The 19,060-nt window shown below is 49.2% G+C and overlaps 1 protein-coding gene across 7 annotated transcripts; it reads right to left on the bottom strand.

Moving 5' to 3' along the window:
- Positions 1 to 2,547: 2,547 nt before the first annotated feature.
- ZYX (zyxin) lies at positions 2,548 to 15,384 on the bottom strand. 7 transcript variants are annotated; one of them, XM_041404528.1, is made up of 10 exons: positions 15,245 to 15,384; positions 11,362 to 11,622; positions 7,447 to 7,649; positions 6,359 to 6,451; positions 5,553 to 6,059; positions 5,103 to 5,244; positions 4,849 to 5,018; positions 4,513 to 4,691; positions 4,132 to 4,252; positions 2,548 to 3,740 (listed from the first exon to the last, which is right to left on the bottom strand). In XM_041404528.1, the coding sequence occupies exons 1-10, from the start codon at positions 15,372 to 15,374 to the stop codon at positions 3,630 to 3,632; spliced, it is 1,917 nt and encodes a 638-aa protein (XP_041260462.1). In that variant the 5' UTR covers positions 15,375 to 15,384; the 3' UTR covers positions 2,548 to 3,629. The 7 variants fall into 7 exon arrangements, with proteins under 7 accessions (XP_041260462.1, XP_041260461.1, XP_041260468.1 ...); XM_041404527.1 differs by lacking the exon at positions 15,245 to 15,384 and adding an exon at positions 14,838 to 15,228; XM_041404534.1 differs by lacking the exon at positions 15,245 to 15,384 and adding an exon at positions 14,659 to 14,805.
- Between the last annotated feature and the right edge of the window lie 3,676 nt (positions 15,385 to 19,060).

Here is a 19,060-nt window from a genome sequence, read left to right as displayed (position 1 = left end):
GTTACGTCGGGTACTCGTGCTGCCACACAGAGGGACCTTAATAGAGGGCAGAAATGAGAAGAGATTCAGGAAGCTGAAGCAAGGGAAAGGCAGAGCCTCACAACTGGGGAGGAATAGTCTCATGCACCAGTACAAGCTGGGGACTGGAAGGCAGCTTTGCTGGAAAGGAGTTGCTGGTCATTGTGAACAGAAAGTTGCACCCGAGCCCTTCAGCAAAAGAAGACAACAGCACCTGGGCTGCATTTCAGCAAAAGCATCACCAGTAACTGGAAGGAGGCAATTATTCCTCTTTATTTAAGCATTGGTGAGACGCCTGAAGTGCTGTGTCCAATTTTGGGGTTCCCAGTACAAAAAAGAGTAAAAACTTAATGGAGCTAGTCCAGTGAAAGGCCAGTGTGGTTTTAAAGGGATTAGAGCATCTGACATACAGGGAGAGGCTGAGAGAGCTGGAAGCTGTTCAGCCTCAAGAGGAGAATGTTTGGGTGGCTTTTATCATTGTGTATAAATACCTGATGGGAGTAAAAAAGGAGCCAGACATTCCTCAGTGGTATCCAGTGAAAGAAGCAACTGTGAGAACGCACCAAAATGTAGTACATTCCGTTTGAAGGTGAGAAAAACTTACAGTGAGAGTTGTTAACACTGGAACAGATTATCCAGGTCTCATCCTCTAAGGTATTAAAAAGCAACCTGCTCTGGCTGACCCTGCTCTGAGCAGGGAGGTCCCCTCCAAGTTCAAGTGTTAGGAGCTGCTGAATCAGCTGGCCTGGTAGAGAAAAGGCTGTTCAGTTCCATGTCCTCAGGGTACAGCCAGTAGCAAGCCTGAGCATGTATTCCCAATAGGCACTCACGCACAGAAAATCCCCAAGTCTATAATGTGTGCATGTCTATAAACGCGCACACTGTACATGACTGGCCGGAGGCAGAGAGCAGAGCAGACATGCAAGCACAGCACAAACAGCCTAATCCTCTTCCCGGCTCTGGCTGATCAGGATGAACCTGTTAGAGGGAAACACATGTACACAATGGATCCCTCTAGTGCCCGAGACCAGCCATCCAGCAGCTGGCTCCAAGCCCTGGAGCCTGAGCTGCTCTCCTCAGTTGCTGGCACCAGGATACGCAAATCCTCAAGGCCTGCAGCCCTACTGCAGTGATGGGCATGCAGGCATGCACACACACCCCCTGGAGCTCTCCAGGAGTTAGCCTCAGACATTGGCTCTACCCAGCAGCTGGCTCCAGAACTCCCTGGTCTCCCAGTGTCCTCACACACAGATGCAAACTCTCCTCTTTCAGCTGGTCTCCAGGCCCACGAGTAGCTCCTGGGAGCTTGAGCAGCTCACTCCCACACGTCTTCACAGCATTTAGCCAGATCCACAGCCATGCCACATCCTGACTCTCAAATCTCTTACCTTACTCACCAGCTACTCTGACTTGATGTTGCTGGCAATAACACGAGGACATAGACATCCACACAATCTGCATGCACTCAGGTCTGTCCTGTTGCTGGCATTCAGATCCACTTGCACTGAACAGATCGCATGCAGAGAACAACAAAAAGCTACTATGAAGGCAGGACACTGATGACACACAGGGCATGGCCAGACAAGTGTACTGTGTACGTGCAGCCACATCCTCTGTGCCCTCTTCCTGTCAGTTTTTCCCCATGGCACTTCTCATCCTTGATCACTCCCGTTTCCTGCCTTTCATCTCCCCCTTGCACATCCCATTCCCCTCAGAGGGGAAACCTCCCTTTAACCCACAAGGTAATCCCTTCCCATTGACTCCACTGGACAGGTCTTCTACCCAGACAGCAAGGCTATGATAGCTCTGGGAAGAGCAGAATTAGTGCTTCTCTACCCCAGCATTGTTCTTCCCTGCACTCCTTGGTGTTTGTGGGCACAAGCTTTTAATAACATGGTCTAGAAACAACCTCTCACAGCAATGCCTACAAACTAGCAATAAACTACAGTAAGAAAAATGAATGGATGATTTATTCTCTACTCATTCTATAGAAAACCTTAAGACATTTACTGGATCAATTAGCAAGGAGTCATTAAAGATTTTCCCAAAAACTGCAAGAGATCAAGAGTAGGTTTCAGGTCTCTGAAGTGTAGAAACATTAGTGCTTACCACAAAGAGGAGTTTCACCTGCAGTGACCGTCACAGTACCATAAACATCAAGCACAAACACTTCTCAGAAGCAATAGTTAGGGGCAAAGCAAAGTGTGCACTTTTTTTACAACCCATTTCCATCTCACTGGAATACTCATCTCCGAGTGATATGTAAAGCAGACTACAATATTGCTGTACTGAACTGTAATCTTGCACTGTTTTAAATGAGAACTACTCTTCAGGCATAGAAAAATAGAAGTCTGGAAAGGAGACAAAGAGGTGAAGAGAGAAAAGCCATGTTCAGACTCCTGATCTCTGGAGGCTGGGTGGAATAGCCTTATATACATTTGGCAATGTATAAAAAGGCTGTTCAATGGCAGTTCTACTGCCAAAGACAGCAACTCTCATGGGTGGCTGAACAAACACAGCAGACACAGGTTAATGGAAAAAAACCCACACATTTTATTGAATGCAAACAGTGGTTGGACAGTGCTGTTATTCAAAATGTTTGTTCAGTCTGAGACAGTTTCTAGTCCAGGAAATGGGGCTCGGTGCAGTAACACTCAGAGCCAGACAGTACATTGCAATTACAAACTACACTGCAGCTTTCACTGACAGCAGTGAAAGAAACCTTACTGGAACAGGAGACATTCCTCAGTCTGCTGAATCCTCATCCATGCACTGAGACGCCTCCTCACCATGTGCTGCCCGTCCTTATGACAGTCTTTATTTGTAAACATGCTTTCTTTGGACTGCTTTGCTACTCTGGTTCCCAGCCTGGCTGTCCAGAAACCGCACTGGGAAGTAATTCATTTTGGGAAGGGGAAGAAGATTTTTTTTTTTAAAAAAGAAGTTTCCAAACTCAGAGTAGTATTTCAAACACTGCCAGTTTAATCTGGCTAAGGAAAAAAAAGACAAGACAGTTAATCAGTAAAACCCATTAGAGACAAAAGCTACAGCAGGTTAGCTTTTTCCAGCAACAGTAAGAGATTCCCACTACTTTATGCCTCCACACTCTAACCCAGTGAGGGAGCAGGCAGAGGAAGACATCCTGATAATGAGGTGTCACAAGATACAAAAGACAGAAGTGGTGCCGAGGTGCAGGCTTCCACCTTTCTCAAGTCAAATCATCGTTCTTGGCTCCATGGAAGTGAAGAATGCTCTCAGCCCTTCCCAGCACCTGCCACCAGGCCCTTCTTGCTTCTTCCACCAGGCGGTGGTGGAGTTCTGATCTTTCTCCTCCAGAGTCTTGAGGGAACAGCAATTGTGCACTCACCTTGATCACAGCCCCCAGCCTGGAATACACTGTGGCCAGGAAGCGGTGGCAGGAGAGGAGGTCATTTCTTGGTGGGTGTGCAGAGTGAAGTCTAGGAGCAGTGAATCCTACATGAGTGAAAAACTGCGCTGGCATAGTCTCCGTTGGCAGCAGTCTGCCTTGTCAGGCAGAGGGGTAGGACAATCGCAGGGAGGGGAGGAGTACTGAGTGCGGGGGTCTTGAGGGAATGCCCCCTCCGAGCTCCTCAGCGCGCTGTTTTTGCACGGACGGTGTGACACTTGATACACAGCACGTGCCCATCCAGAGGAAAGCACCCATTCTCGTCTGCTTCAATGGACAAGGGCTTCCCACAGTCCTAAACAGGAAGAGGGAGCTCAGTGATGGCCAAGAACAGGGTGAAGGCATTCAAGGACATAAGAAATGTCCCCACAGGGTCAGGACAATCACTCCCAGCCCACTGCTCTGTCCCTGGTGGTGCTAATGCTGTTTTGAGGGGAGAGCAATCCCAGCAAGTTCCCCTCCTACAAACAGCTGATGTATTGGAGTGTTAGAGAACGCAACAACCCTGCATAGTCCCCGAGTTCACGCCTGTCAATGTCTAATCTTTTTCTGAACATGCCTCAAAAACACTCCAGATTCATTCAAAACAACTTCAGTGTTTGGTCAGCCCAGACAACAAAAGTGCCCAGCTGCTGGTGATGGGCATGGAAGACATGGGAGGAGTAGGCATGGGGCACCAGGCTTACCTCACACTTGTAACATTTCATGTGGAAATTTTTCTCCAGTGCAACAACACGCACTGTCTCATCCTTTCCAGGCTCTGGCATGATAGGTTCACTACAGACTGAGCAGCGTGGAGCATACTTCCTGCAACACAGAACCACGGAGGAGACCGTGACCACCACGGTGACATTCAAGGCAGGCTTCTCAGCGATGTTCAATGGCATTAGCAGCAGAGGAATAATAAATGTTTAGGTGGAAAGACATCTTCATACTTTGCTGACTCAGTTTTAACTTCATGTCTGACAGATGACACGGGCAACCCAACCCCATAATGCAGCAAAAAGAAGCAGGTGTGAGGGAATCTGCCCTCTCTCATACAGCACATGCTCGTGCTCTCTCCATACCTGTGGTAGTCATCCACACAGTGAGGCTGGTTGGACTGGTCCACAATGAAAGAGGTCCCCTCCAGAGGGGTATGGCACATCACACAGGTGAAGCACTGGGGATGGTATGAGTTACCAGTGGCCTTCAGCATCCGGTCTGTGATGGTCTGCTTGCAGACACTGCACTTTTCCAAGGTGCTCTGAGCCCAAAGAAAACAAATAAGACACATTAATCCAATCTCCCACCCCTGTGAGGCTACACCACAGAAAGCAAAGATGGAAGGAGGAACGGAAGGCAAGAGAGAACAACCACAGCGAGCTCAGTTCTCTCCAGCAGCTTTCACCCCAGTGACTCACAGCATAGCAGTCCTCGCAGAAAGGCTTCTCATCCACATTGTAGAACTGCTGCCCCTGCAGTTGCTTCTCACATTTGAAGCAGGTGAAGCATTCCACGTGGAAGAGGCGGTCCAGGGCCCTCACAGCTGGCTGGGTTCGTGACAGGGGCTTCCGGCAGAAGCCACAGAGCTCTGTCAATGGAAGAGGAAAGGGATCAGGAGAGATGAAAACCCATCACAGTCTTGATCCTACTGCTGTCCATTGAAGGCACACACCAGAAGTTGCAGCCTCTGCTGGAGGTGGATGCTCCATATCCTTCATTAGTTTCTGGGTCAACTTCTCCAGCTCTTCTACCTCCTTCATTGTCAGACAGGAATTTCCCCTAGGTGGATCTGCACTGGAACCTGTGGGTCTATGCTGCAGGAAGAGGAAACATTAAATCTCAAAAGACAGACTCCCTCCCACCTTGTCCTTAATTAACCTACTTCCCTAGCCTTTACAGGTCCTCTCTGTTCATTTCCAGGAACAATCTGCCATCCACTGTGCTTGATTCTTCCCACCCTCACACGAAGTCCTACCCCTCTGCACTACAATCTCTACAGTTACATCTCTCTTTCAGACGGGTAACAGCCTCCCACAGCCTGGGGCAGATCCACCCTCATCCTCCCAATTTCACTCCCAGTGTGCCTGTCCAAAGACACCAGTCCCAGGGCTCCTTCCCTCACCGTGTCTCTTGCAGCAGCAGGTTGTTCTGTTGGGCGTGGCTTCTCCTGCACTTGGGGTCTTTCCCTCTGCTGGGCATAGGTGAAATTGGGGGGCTGTGGTCGAGAGGAGGGGCCTGAAGGTGAAGGGGCTGTGAACTGAGTCTGAAGGGAGGTAGGGTATCTCGTAGAATTTGAGGGAGCCATTGGAACGTTGTCACCTGATTTGGACACGGACTTAGGAGAGCCAGCAACAGGAGATGGGGTGAATTTAGGGGTAGGCTGAGCAGAAGGGAGAGAGGGGGGTGGAGGGACTGGTGCCTGGGGCTCCTTGCGTTGCTGTGGGGCTGCCCATGGGGTTGGGGTCGGGTTCAAATCCACCCCAGGGGGCTTGAAAGATGAGCTTCCACTTGGCTTTGGCGTGAACTTGGAAGGAAAGGAATGAGGAGTATCTTTGGGTGCAGATGGTATTTCCACAGGGGCTTTTGGGGCCAATGGTTTCTCCAGAGAACCTGTGAATCCTGCAGTTATCTGTAAAGAGAAGCAGCAGAGAAAACAGGCAGGTATCAGCAAGGTGGAAGAGAAAATAGGCCATCTATAGCAGTGAATCAGCCAGCAGCTATCCCAGACCCAGAACATGAAGGGCTTCCACACTGTGACATGTTTAGCAGTACTGACAAGTTGCAAGAGCCATGTTTTCCAGTCCTTCACCAACAATTCCGTGCTATGGTTTACCCACATACTTTAATCTTCAGTAGCAGCTTTCTCACTACCTCTGTTCAGCAAACCAGTCACCTCTTCTTCCACCTGCAACACTCTGGACAGCTCACCCGGGATTTGAAGGGGTCATTCTTCTCCATGTCATCCAACATTACAGACAGTGAGTCAATCTCAAGATCAATGCTGCTCATCTTGCCACGTACCTACACGGCCATCCACGAGGAAAAAGGGAGCAGAGCATGTTACAGGACCAGCCACAGAAACGGGTGTATCACTCTTACAATAGCATATTTTGATACTTTGGACTGTGGTGCAGATCTGCTCCTTGCTTTGAATGGATAAAAAGCTGGTGAGGATGAAGAGGACACAGTCTCAAAGGTCTACAAACAGTGGGAAAATGCACAGGCCAAGGAAGCTCTCAGACAGATTTAGGTGGGAAAAGATATCTGGACATCTGTAGTCCAACACTCTGCTCACAGCAGGGCTAATTCCCAAACAACACCAGGCTGCTCAAGGCCCCAGGCAGATGATTTCACAACATTCCCGATGATGCAGGTTCCCCAGTCTTTCTAGGCACAAGTGCCAGCAGTGAGCCACTCTTGGAGTGGAACCGAGTTTTCTTCTGTCCAAGAGGAATTTCCCTTGCCACAACTTCTGTCCATTGTCTCTTGTTGTGCCCGAGTAAGAAGAATCTGTCTTCTCTCCAGCCCTCCTTTAGGTATTGCAGACTCCAGTCAGACCCCTGCCTTGGCAGCCTCTTCTGCTCCAACCCCCAAAGGCTGCTGTGACCTTTCACTGGATTACATCTCATTCAGTGTTCCAGAGGGGTTATTATACTGAAGAGCCCGACTGGAGGCAGTCCTCCAAGATGCAGCCTCACTAGCACAGAAGGGAGGAGTGTTCACTGTCCTTGTCCCTCTCTCCCAGGTGCAGCCCAGCGTGTGGCTGGCCTTTACTGCCACAAGGGAGCATTGCTGGCACACATTCAACTCTCTGTCCACCAGGAACCCGGGTCCTTCCCCACAGAGCTACAGCCCAGACAGCTGACCCTAACCTCTGCTGGTCCACAGGCTGGTAGCATTTCCTGCTTTCCCAGGTTCTCAGGGCTCCTTCTGCTGCTGAGCTCAGACAGTAGCGAGCAGCTGTCCCAACTCACAGAGCATCACACAAAAACCACACTCCCTTGGACCTCACTCACCTGTGGGGCAGGAACCTTGCTCACAGGTCCTTCATCGAACATTGGTGGAGGAGGAGGAGGTGGTGGAGAAGGAGGAGAAGGAAAAGCTTCATCTGGGGCTGGTGGAAAAGGCTCTTCAAAGGGTGGTGGGGGTGGTGGAAATGCACAGTTTGAGGAGAAGCTTGCATCCTCCCCAGGTGGAGGAGGAGGTGGCAGTGGTAGGTCTATGGGGAGAGAATAAAAGCGACTTCGGATCATTTCTTACTCCTAGCCAGGAGGGCTCTTGAAGGTATTGCAGCAAGCAGGATCATAGAATCACAGAGTGGTTTGGGATGGAAGAGACCTTAAAGAATACCTAGTTTGAACCTCACTGCTATGGGCAAGGACACCACTCACTAGATCAGGATGCTCAGGGCCCCATCCAGTGTGAGCCTGAATGCTTACAGAAACAGGGCATCCACCTCTCTGGGCAACCTGCTCCAGTCCCTCACCACCCTCTGAGGGAAGAATTTCTTCCTGACATCTAATCTAAACCAGCCCTCTTTCAGTTTAAACCCTTGTCCTTTTACTATCTGTACACATAAAATCTCCATCTCCCTCTTTTTTATAACCCCCTTAAGACAGTAGAAGGACACAATGAGCTCTCCCCAGAGCTTTCTCTTCTCTAGGCTGACAAATCTCAGCTCTCTTCCTAAAAGAGGTGCTCCCACCCTTGCACCAGCTTTGTGATCTCCTCTGGATTCACTCCAACAAGTCCACGTCTTTCTTGTGCTGAGGACCCCAGAGCATGATGCAGCATTCCAGGTGGGGTCGCACAAGAGTGGAGCAGAGAGGCAGAATCCCTCCCCCATCTGCTGGTCACACCCCTTTCCAATGCAGCTCAGGAGTACATCAGCCTTCTGGGCAGTGAGTGTACACTGGTTTCCCTGTACTCACGAGATCTCAGCACCCATCAAGGACAACTGAACTCCACAGGCTGTTTTTCACCTCGTCCAATGCTTTTCATAATCATTGAATCTTTCCTCAGTAGCTGCTGCTATTAGTCACTGGGCAGAGTTGTTGTATATTTGGGAAATATATCTTGCTATGCTCTTTGTCTCATTCCTTCCTCATTTGTCTCATTTGCTCCTTGTCTCACTCCTTGGTCCCCAGCACACCCTTTTCTTCCCAGTAACTGGCTCAGATTACTGAACACAGGGCAGCATACATGGAATGCCAGTGGACAACCCAGGACCCTGGAGAGCCTGTTTTCACACAAAAGTAAGCTGGCATCTCATAGCAGCATAGTAAGCACTACAAGAAACAAGTGGGGGGAAAAAAAGCAAACTGGACCAATTACCCCTTAAGTGTATGAAGAGTCTCTGAAATGTCTTTGTTGTTCTGGGGGGTAAAACCAGCTTTGATTTTTGAGGCTAGTATGTCTTCACACCCAATATACATAATGGCATGAGAAATTTTCCAAAACCCTTTTAAGCAAGCTAAAAAGCACCAGAGCACCTCAGTTTTCTAGAAAACCTCATTGCTTCCACCTATTCGTATTTGCCAAAGATGCCCAACAGGCAAAACCAACCATTTTCTACTACAACATGGGCAAGCAAATGGGAATCCTCTTTCCTTCACCACGTAGGGAAGAAAGCGTCCTCATATCAACCACACAGCAAAGAACATCGAAGATGAGGAGGTGTAACTTCCACATGCCTTCTTCCACACCCACCTCTCTTCCTACAGCACTAGGGTGAAAGACCAAACTTTTCACTCCAGCTACTCCAAGTGCAACTTTTGACAGCAGTAATCAAATTGTCTCATCTTTATATCCAGCTGTTGTCAACATTCTTTATAAGGACTTCTCATCTGTAACCTAAGGGAGACAATACTGCCCTTTTAGAAAGTGAAAGCCAAAATCTTATTAGCCTGTGGAATGCATAAACTGCCCTGGTATGCAACACCTCTTCCAAGCAAGCCTTTTTGCGCTGCAGAAATTCTGCTGGGGGGAGAGAGTAATACTATGCATTTTTTTTTTCTTTGAAATTACAGCTTGGGCTCAAGCTTGTACATGCTTGCCTTTTGGTTTATCAAAACAGTAAGAAACAAAACCCTGATCTGTTGTCACATTGTTTCAGATGCACTAAGAGCCTGTTTTATTAATTATTCACAGGACAAGAAAGTTCCCCACAAAGTTGTTATACCAGATTTACAGAATAATCAATACCAAATGTAACATTTCTACAGCAATACTAACTTAGCCACTCTGTCATTTAAGACAAAGAGTCCAACTGCTACAGCTCTGTATCATACTACATTTTGTTTGGGGAGTGTACAAGAAAGGCACAGAAGCACTGAAGACATGCACAAGAGGAGGATCAAATCAGATGCATTTCTCTCATGACTTGAGTTTTGGTGGCTCATCTGTACTTCAGCTGTCTTGCTGGCAGCACTTACCCAATGATGACACAGCAGCTTATGACAAATGGCTCTTCTGCTAGTTTTTCTGTCTAGTTACTCCACAATGCTCACTTTAACGATAGGAGAAGCAGAGCAAGCAACACCTAACACTCCACTCACACTGTATATTGAAAAATAATTTTTAACATCAATTTGTCCACTTCAGGTAGTATTCGCATCACTTTGAGACCCTGTGGACAGACACATCCCTAATCCAGACAACTACAGCAGAAATGGCAAGTCCTAAGACAGGACCTTGGTTTCCACAGACACAAGATTCCAGCCAACAACATACAAGAAATAGGTCATTACACTTAGCTGGTACAATTTCAGGAGGCAGAAGCACCAACATGTCCTTGTGACTTCAGAAATGGGAAAAATGGCTTAATCATTTTTCTCCTCTACGCACAGGACCAGTCTTCCTACCATCAGCTCTGCTGCCCACCAACTTAGCACACTAACCTGGAAAGTATCAGTATTGCAAGTCTCTGCTAAGCAGTGAAAGAAATTAAATTTAAACCAGCAGCTAGCATTCTCTGAACATGTGTGTCCTGACCAAGGCACACCCTTTACTTGACAGATCCTTGGGGAAATAGGTAGTATCAAGCATTAGTAAAGGGTCCCTACAGAAATTTCTGGTGGCCCCATGCTGATCATGAGTTCAAACTACAGTCACACAACCAGTAACCTGCATCTTAAAGGACACAAAACCAACCAAGCAACAAAACACAGAACAAACAAGCAAACAAAAAACAACAACAACAAAAAAACAAAACAAAACAAAAAAAACCCAAAAAAAACCCCACCCCACATTCTACCACTACAGGAAACAAAAAAAGGACACACAAAAAAAAAAAAGAAATAATTAAGAAAACCACGAATCAAGAAGTCCCTCTACACAGGAAAACCCAACCCAAACCACTAGGAAAAAGTACCCAACTGTACAAGCCATACAAACTAAACTCTAAGTCTCATTTCCTGTTTATCATCACTGCCACTATTTTTTCATGCAATTATTTCTCCCTTCTCTTTTCCAGCACCAAAGGGGGCAATTGCAGAGTCCACAAGAAGGACAGTCAGAGATAACCAATTTGAGCTGGGATCAATCAAGAAGGAGAACAGTGTGATTAATCATGAACAGGGTCAACTTCTCTGCAACACACCTGCTCTCTCAGACACGCTGGCCAGAAACCGACTGCAATTACACAACTGTGCACCCAGGGAATACTGTGAAAAATCCACTGCATTCCTCCAGCATCAGTGCAGTGCAGGACAGGACAGCCTCCCCCCTCCTTTCCTAAAGGAGGCACTATGTACTTTGAGATCTCTTTCCAATACATTTATCTTGTTACGGAACCTGCTAGCCTCTACAGCAAGAATATCCATCACTTACAGCAGTTATGCCCCTGTTCTCATATTCAGTCCAGCTACAAACCTCCCACCCTGAGAACTCAGAAACGCATCTTCCCATCTGCCATGCCAGCCTTGACCTACCTTCTGCCAGCAGGGACACGGGTGGTAATGGAATCTCCCCCACCTTCCCTATCTGAGCACGCTGGGCACCAGGACCAGGAGGTGGAGGCAGCGATGACTCTGATGCACCCCCAGCCTTGAAGGGGTTCACCTTGGGTTTAGGGGCAACCACAGGTGCAAACTTCTTCTGTGGGTTGTAGAAGGAAGGAGTAGAAATGTTGATGCTGACTGTGGACGTCATGCGGGTCCCTGGGGCACCTGGGGAGGCCATCTTCTCAGCACCTAGCAGGAGAGAAGAGGGAGGAAACCTCCATTAAGTCATCTGTGGGCCAGAGTGGAAAATAATGGAGAAGAGTAAGTGAAACGAAGGGATAGAGGAATTTAACTCAGGCCAGAGGCTGAGGTGCCTGAGCAGTGCACTTACAAGACCAGCACAGGAAAAAAGAAGAACAGAAACTGCAGAGAGCTCGAATGAGCCATCACACTTCACCATTTCAACTCAGAATGGCATTAACCACAAATGGGTTCTTGCAACAGAGAAAACCCAATTTCCACTGCACCCGTGGAGACCAGAAGGAGGGTGATCCCCCGCACCCCAAAGGATGCCCCCAGAAGCAGAATCAGCATTTCCTCTCCCCCTTCACCAGCCGGTTCCTCTCCAGCTCAGCCTGTGACAGCGCCAGCAACGCCCCTCTCCCCCGGCACCCCCCACCCTTTACCTCCAGGCCCCTCCATGCCGCGGGAGCCCGCACGGCCGGGCGGGAGAGGCTCTCCCGGAGCTGGGCGATGCCAGCCCGTGTCTCCTGCCTGCCCGGGCCGGGCTCCGCCCCCGCCAGGAAGCGCTCCCCGGATGCCGCCGCCCCCCGCCCGCCCGCGGGCTGCGAGGGGCGCGGGGCTCGGCCGGCCCAGCACACGCAGGGTGCCCGGCGGGCAGGCATTGATGGGAACCGCGGGTGAACCGAGGAGAGGCGCATCCCTAGGACTGCCCCGCTGCTGCGATCCAGGCCAGGAAGCTCACCCGCGCTAGAAACCTCCATGGAGCCAGACGCTTTGTTGTAAAGCCTGGCATGCCCGCAGCCCTCCTAACACCCCAGCACAATAGGGATGCCGTCAGCACAGGGGCTCCGTGCCAGCTTTTCACGTTGGCATGTCCGAATCAGCGCCCCTCCGCGCTGCCGGCCTCTCCCACGGACAATAACAGCTGCTGCCACAGCCAGCCCCGGTGCCACAAACATCCGCCCGCCCCCGATAACCCCTGGCTGCTGCTAAGAACTGCGTGCCCCATTCTAAGCGCTCCCACGGCTCAGTGCAGAGTGGCACGATACAGCAGCAACCTGTCCCAGCCTCGCCAGGTCACAAGCGTGTGGCAACGCAGACAAACAAAGTCCATGCTGCTGAACTTTTCCTTCCCTTTGTGCAGTGCTGATAAGATGCATGCAACTCTTGGACAACTCTTCTGGGAGTTTCAAAAGGAGAATGAGGCCACAACAACAAGCAGGAGCCAAAAAGCTGTGCTGAGCATTCCCCCTGGATTCAGAATGGGCAAGGGCCAAGGCAGAAGAGTAATTAGCAAGGTCTGTGCTCACTCCTCCAAACTTTTAGGGGTCAACAGACTTGCCAGTCAGAAGGGACTAACCAGCTCCCTCCATTCTGCAGTTCCCACCAAGCTTCAGAAGCTGTTAACAACACCTCCAGCCTTTCTTTAGAGACTTTTGCCTCCTTCTCCATTATTTCACTAGGGTGTAATGAACCACTTGGCAGTAATTCTACCAGATTTGACAGGATTATGAGCAGAACACTACAGTGACAATGTCACTTCTAATCACGGGGTTAGTCAACACACAGTCTGGGGACATCGGCTGCTTCTCAAAAAAACCCACTGGCTTTGCAACCAGCAGCTGCTGTCTCCCTGAACCCAAAGCAGCCCATTTCCCAGTACACTATGTCGCACTCAGGGCACTTGCTGCTCAGGGCTGTCTCCACCCAGCAGCTGCCCCTGCTCATCCTCATTTCTGGTTATCAGTCCACCCACACACAGACCAAACCGGCTGAGAAAGCTTGGCCTTGCAGAGAGTCACCCCCTCCAGCCCTGGGGTGTTGCCAATGCCGTCTAAGCCTTACCAGAAACACGCAGCTCGCACAGGTCCTGTGGCGCAGTTTGTGAGAGCTGTGGGAGAGGGAGTGTCACGCCAACAGAACTAATCTCAAATCTTTCTCATCCTCACATTTACCCCGAGGGGAGAGATTTTTTTCTACCTGCTCTAAGAGCACTGAGGATGACTCAAGTGGAGCTATGAAGAAAGATGCCCCCAAAGGCCACAGTCAGGATACCTAAGTTGCCTCACACACTGCTTCTTTCTGAGAGCAGGAAGAAGTAGGAGGACAGAACCAAGGGACACCTCCTTTAGCAAGGGGGTCAATGCCCAGGTCTCACAGTGGGTCTGCCACCTGTTATACATCCAGACAGCTTTCACTTCTCTGATGCCATGACACCACTCTCAACAGCTCTGCTCCTTTCCTGGGGTAACAAGAGCAGGAGGAACCTGAAGGAGTAGAAAGCCATGTGACATTTTTCACTTCTGTCGGTAAAAGCAGTTTGGCAGCAGCCACGCTGGGAGCCCCTATAGCTGCACACATCACATCTGCACTTCTCCATTGGCCAAGTTCCTCCCAACTCAGGAGAGTCAGAGGAGAACAAAACCACCAAAACAAAAAACCCACACAAACAAACAAGAATATTAAGAACAGATTAAACGGATTCAGGAGTTATGCTGCTTTGCATCCAGAAAGTTCTCCCAGCCTGCCCCAAAGTTACAAAGCTTCAAAGAGAGCAAAGTCTATCAGCTATGCAAGCTGCAAGGTAAAGCCTTACAGCAGCCAGGCTGGGGGAGGGGGTTATTCGCAGCTAGTAAACTTCTCTCACAGATGCTGGGTTTGCCTCCTCCCTATGCAAGGGAGGGAAGAAAAACCGGGGGAAAACGCCAAAAAGCTATGCAAACATATTTAAAACGTTAGGAAGTTCTACAACTTTGCAAGCACTTTCTCAGGGCACTCCCAGGGAGGCAGAAACTCATAAATTAGGCAAATTTCATGCACAAAGGGCCCCAGATTCCTCTCTCGAGCACATCTGGAAAAAGGCTCGCGAGGTGTCTCGGTCATCCAAGCTCACACAAAAGAGAGCTTGTCCCGAGCAGAGCCCGGCAGCACCCCCTCCCTATCCCCCGCTGCCGGGGCTGTGCGGGAGCGCTGAGTCCGCCTCCATTCCACCGGCACGGAAGAAAACTCACCACACACAGACACACAAACGCACACACGAACCTGCTTTTTTTTGTGGAGGGCCAAGCACCAGCTCCCCCCCGAGCCAGCACCGGGAGGGAAGGGCTGTGCTCGAGGCGCAGAGCCGTGAGGGAGGGAGCGGCAGGAAACCCGCACCCCTCCGCGCCACCCCCGGGGCGAAGGACAAAGGCTCTGTCGCCAAGCCGAGCGAAAAGACTCACCTCTGGGGAAGCGGGAAGTGCCGCCCCGGCACCGGAGCTGTCGGGGCCGGCCTGCTCGGCTGCCCCGGCCCGCCCGCCGGGAGCCGCAGCAGCCAGAGGCGGAGGAGCTGCCGAGCCCCGGCGCTTCCTCCCAACTCGCGAAAAAAGCCTCGCCCAGGCAAAGTTGTTTGACCATAAAAGGCGCGAGGCCGCGGCACAGCTGAGCTCACTCGCTGGGGAATGTGGCAATGAGGTAACGGGGGCCGGGGCTTGCCGGGGCAGCGGCCCCGGGCTCTGCCGGGGGGGAGGGGGCGAGCGCTCTGCCCGCCGGCGAGGCGCGTCTGTGGGGCTGTCCCCCGCGCCCACCCCGGCCGGGCTCGCTGCCTGCCCCCCGCACGGAGAGCCCCGCTCCTCCCGCCTTGCCTAACCTCGGAGCTGCCCCCAGCCCGCGATTCCGCTTCCAGTCGCTGAGCTGGATTTTCGGAAGGAATGCGGCGGCTCTGGTGAGTCAAGGGTCCCTGCTGGCCTGCTCCCCGCCCGAGCCAGCTGTGAGAGCATCTGACTCACGCTGCCCCGATCTGCCAGAAATTAAAGCAAACATCAGATGACTCCGCCGTGCAGAAAAGCGACTTGTTCTCCTTGTACTGGCTGCAAGGCAAACACTATTAGCTGGTTTATATCAAACACTATCCACATGAATTGCTTTGTTGGACTGCCAGTGCTGCACATCGGTTTTATTTTTATCCCAGTGCTTGCATGGGGCTCAGCCCGCTGTGGAACAGGGGCAGCCTGACCCAGCCCAACAGAACGTAATTTTCAACCCCAGCCTTTGCTGCTTCTTCTTGCTTCAGAGCCTCTCACGAAGGAGAAGCACCAATAATGACATTTCCTGTGCTTTGTGCAATCATTGTATTTGACTTTGGGATCTGGCCTTAATATCGGGGTTAATACCCCTACTCTTGCAAGTTCCCTGCAGAATTACTGTATTGGGTAATGCTCAGGGGACTTGGGGCTTGTCTGCTCCAAAGACTTACCTATCAGCACAGGTACCTTTCAGTACTGATAATTTACTTGCAGGTTGAGTGAGTATGCCACAAACCACACCAGGGACACTCCCAGTCTGCACCGCTGCAGAACTCTCACGTTAAGAGAGCTATGCAAAGAGATTCGTCCAAGGTCTAAATCCAGTGTAAACAATTCTTTAATTTTACAAGTAAAGTTTGTACAAAGAGGTTGTGTCTTTTATTTAACCAGGTGATACATTGGTAAAAAGTCTGTCTGAGGTTCTTCAGTATTACATACCATTTGAAAATGCCACCCATAGCAACGCCCAGCACTGAGCATCTCACTCCTTACACAGCTGCAACTATTGAACCACTGATCTATAGCTCTGAATTTCTTAGAGATATATAGGTCTTCTGTGGTGCTAAATAATCCTGTTTACTGCTGCTTTTGTAGGCATGGCATCAGTTCTGTTATCTCCCATGAATAATGCACAAAGTAATTATGTAGGATAAAGAATGTATCTCTGTGATGGGTCTTCTAGCCCTGTCACTTTTCTACTGCAGGCAACCATCCCTCTTGTTCAGGTAAAGATGTCAGTGCAGAGCTAAAAAGAATTCACTGTGTAATTGTGAGCCAAATTCTGGAACATCACAACACACCCTACACAATGAGCCTGACGTCAGAGAACTCTGCCACTGTTCCCTGGGCTAGCTCTGACTTCAGAGAAAACAAAGAATGTCTCAGACTGAGATTAAAAAAGTGCTGAGTGAATATGAAAAAAAATAAATCTATGCTTTTATACTTTCTGGTCACATCCCCATAAATCCAGATGCTTGCATGTTTGATTTTCTCACCAGTGTGTTGATGTTAAAAGCTCATGAAGGCAGATCAAGGAAAGTGGGAATAAGAAAAAGAAAAGCAGCTCTCTTAGACATTTTGTATGAACTCCTCACTATGAGGGAACAAATGCAAAACACGTGTTTTGCAGGTTGCATGTGTGAAAGCTAGAATTCTCAAATCAGAATACACCAGAATACACAGGGGAAAACGAATCTGATTTTGTGCCTGCCACAGAGTGAATTTAAAGTTTGTGCTTTTGTAATTGGAAATGAAGATTAACTAACTTCTCTGTTAGTTCTGATTTCTCCAGAAAGAAAATAACAATCTCCTTATGCTAACAGTCTTCCTTCATGCAATTATTGGCTTGAAAGAGTAAGCATTTTTCTGTTGCAAATGAAAATTAGAGCCTCGAGAGGCACACAGTTGTAGTCACACTCATTAGCTGAAGCAAAATCTTAGTCCTGAAGAGGCATTTAGCTACCCAGACAGAGATGGATCAGCAGGTATACTTGGCTTGTGTCAGACCTTGTCATTTCTGGAATTAGCAGCCGTCCTCTGCATAAGTCACTTTGGCTCTTCCATGCCATGAATAAAAATGACCTGGTATTTTGGAGTGTATTGTGGTGTGAATGCTGTTGTCACCATGGGTGAAGTGACAGCCCACTACAAAGCAGGTGCTGGAGGGGACTTAAAACACACAGTTCTAGCTAGGTGCTTCTTTTGAGGCAAGTGACAGGAAGCCAGCCCTGCTACTGGCCATCAAATCAAAGCTTAGAAATGCTGAGAGTTCAAGGCAGCCATCTCAGGAAGATTAATTTTTAAATGGACACAGTTATCACGAATCTTTGCTGGCAATTCAGTCATGTAACACAACGAGTAAATAAAGAATAAGACCACACAGAAGTGGTGTGGCAAATTCATGTACTGCACTGGCATGAGGTATGTGCTAGCACTGGTTAGGTGGCTATAAAATGAAAATAAAAATAGATATAAGAAGAAAAAATAAGTCCTTGAATACAAAATGAAGAATTATTTTCAAGAACACTATTAGGGAATTAAACTTATCAGCCAGAAAATCTTTTTTCATAGCCAGGTATGGCTTAGATACTGCAGATGGGAATATTTGTGTTAAATACGTGTTTAAGGTCAGAGGAAAGCAATCTGGAATCTGGACAGGGTGCTTTACTTCTTTTAAAAATGCAAAATGTCTGCATCTGTGTAATTTCCATCCATATCAACAGATCAATTAGTGCCATTTTATCTCAGCGTGAGCTAGTTAACAGTTAGTGACGCCACGCAGGAGCTCATGCTTTTCCTAAGCAACAAAAAGTTCTGACTCATATCTGTGTTGAATCTCTGGTGCTTCTTTAATCACATAACTTCTGTTTAGTCTAACCACGTTTTATTGATTAATGTTAAATTGCTACTTAATCAGCTTTCCCCATGCTGTATTAAATGCTATGTCTGGGCCAACTGGAAGGGTTGGGAATATATAATGGATCTGCTTTGGTCTCCAGGCCAGGTAGTCGGGCCTGCACGGTCCAGGGCAGGGCCACCTGCAGCAAATTGCCTGCATCCACATGGGCCAACAGATGTTACAGCTGGGTGACCTTAGAGTTCTTTTCTGAGCTGAATGATTCTATGATTCCATGTAATTCACCCTGGTAGGAGGTCTCCTGTGATCTGCTGTTCTTCCACAGCACAGCCTCTCCTGGTGTGCTCCTCGCTCCCTCCCTTGAGCCAGGTGTTCTCTGTGTGAAAGACAACATCTGGCCCAGATTGTCCCCTGCCAGGCTGCTGCTCACACCCCTTGTGGAGGCCATGGCATGTGCAGAGCTGTCTTTTTTCTGACCAAACAGCAGTTTCAAGTTGGAGCGCCTCAGTGCCATTGTGGGCTGCGTGTTGACAGCTGGGTGCCACACACAGAGAGCTGTGCTGGGGACACCAGAGCCTCATGAGACAGCAGTCCTTACAAGCCTCGTCATCTCCCTGCCTCTCTGCAACTGGCACACAGTCAGGAATGCTGTTTGCTAAGGTCATGAGTTCTGGAGACATCCCTGGATGACCAGCGACCCAGGGCATACAGCTCGAGGGTCTCTGCTGGTTCTCTTCAGAACCGAGTCTGCTGTGCAAAGCACACGTCAGAAGTGTGTGTCCCCAAGAAGGGGAGCTGTTCAGCAGCTACAGAGAGCCTCTGTGATCTCTGAAAAGGGCCACTGTAGGTGCTCAAATCCCACTGTGAAGGTGCTGCATGGTACACATGCACATATGTACATACTTCAAAAGGCAGTCCACCCACCCACAGTTAGATTGTCCTGACTAAAACACTAGAATAGGCCTCTGCCTGTAAACAGGAAAAAAAAAAAACAAAACCCTCAAACCCTTGCTGTGTCATGAAA

This window comes from Onychostruthus taczanowskii, unplaced genomic scaffold (genome assembly GCF_017590055.1).
Source record: "Onychostruthus taczanowskii isolate IOZ18803 unplaced genomic scaffold, ASM1759005v1 scaffold211, whole genome shotgun sequence".
NCBI lineage: Eukaryota > Metazoa > Chordata > Aves > Passeriformes > Passeridae > Onychostruthus > Onychostruthus taczanowskii.
This window is presented reverse-complemented; position numbering and strand designations above follow the sequence as displayed.

Bases quoted from the DNA above. Each gene is read 5' to 3' on its own strand.
- ZYX (XM_041404527.1), bottom strand. From the start codon at position 15,012: ATGGTCAAACAACTTTGCCTGGGCGAGGCTTTTTTCGCGAGTTGGGAG. The intron at 6,060-6,358 runs GTGAGCTGTCCA...TTCTCTTTACAG, and splicing joins ATGACCCCTTCAAATCCCGG to ATAACTGCAGGATTCACAGG. The intron at 4,253-4,512 runs GTATGGAGAGAG...TCTGTGTTGCAG, and splicing joins TGTGTGGATGACTACCACAG to GAAGTATGCTCCACGCTGCT.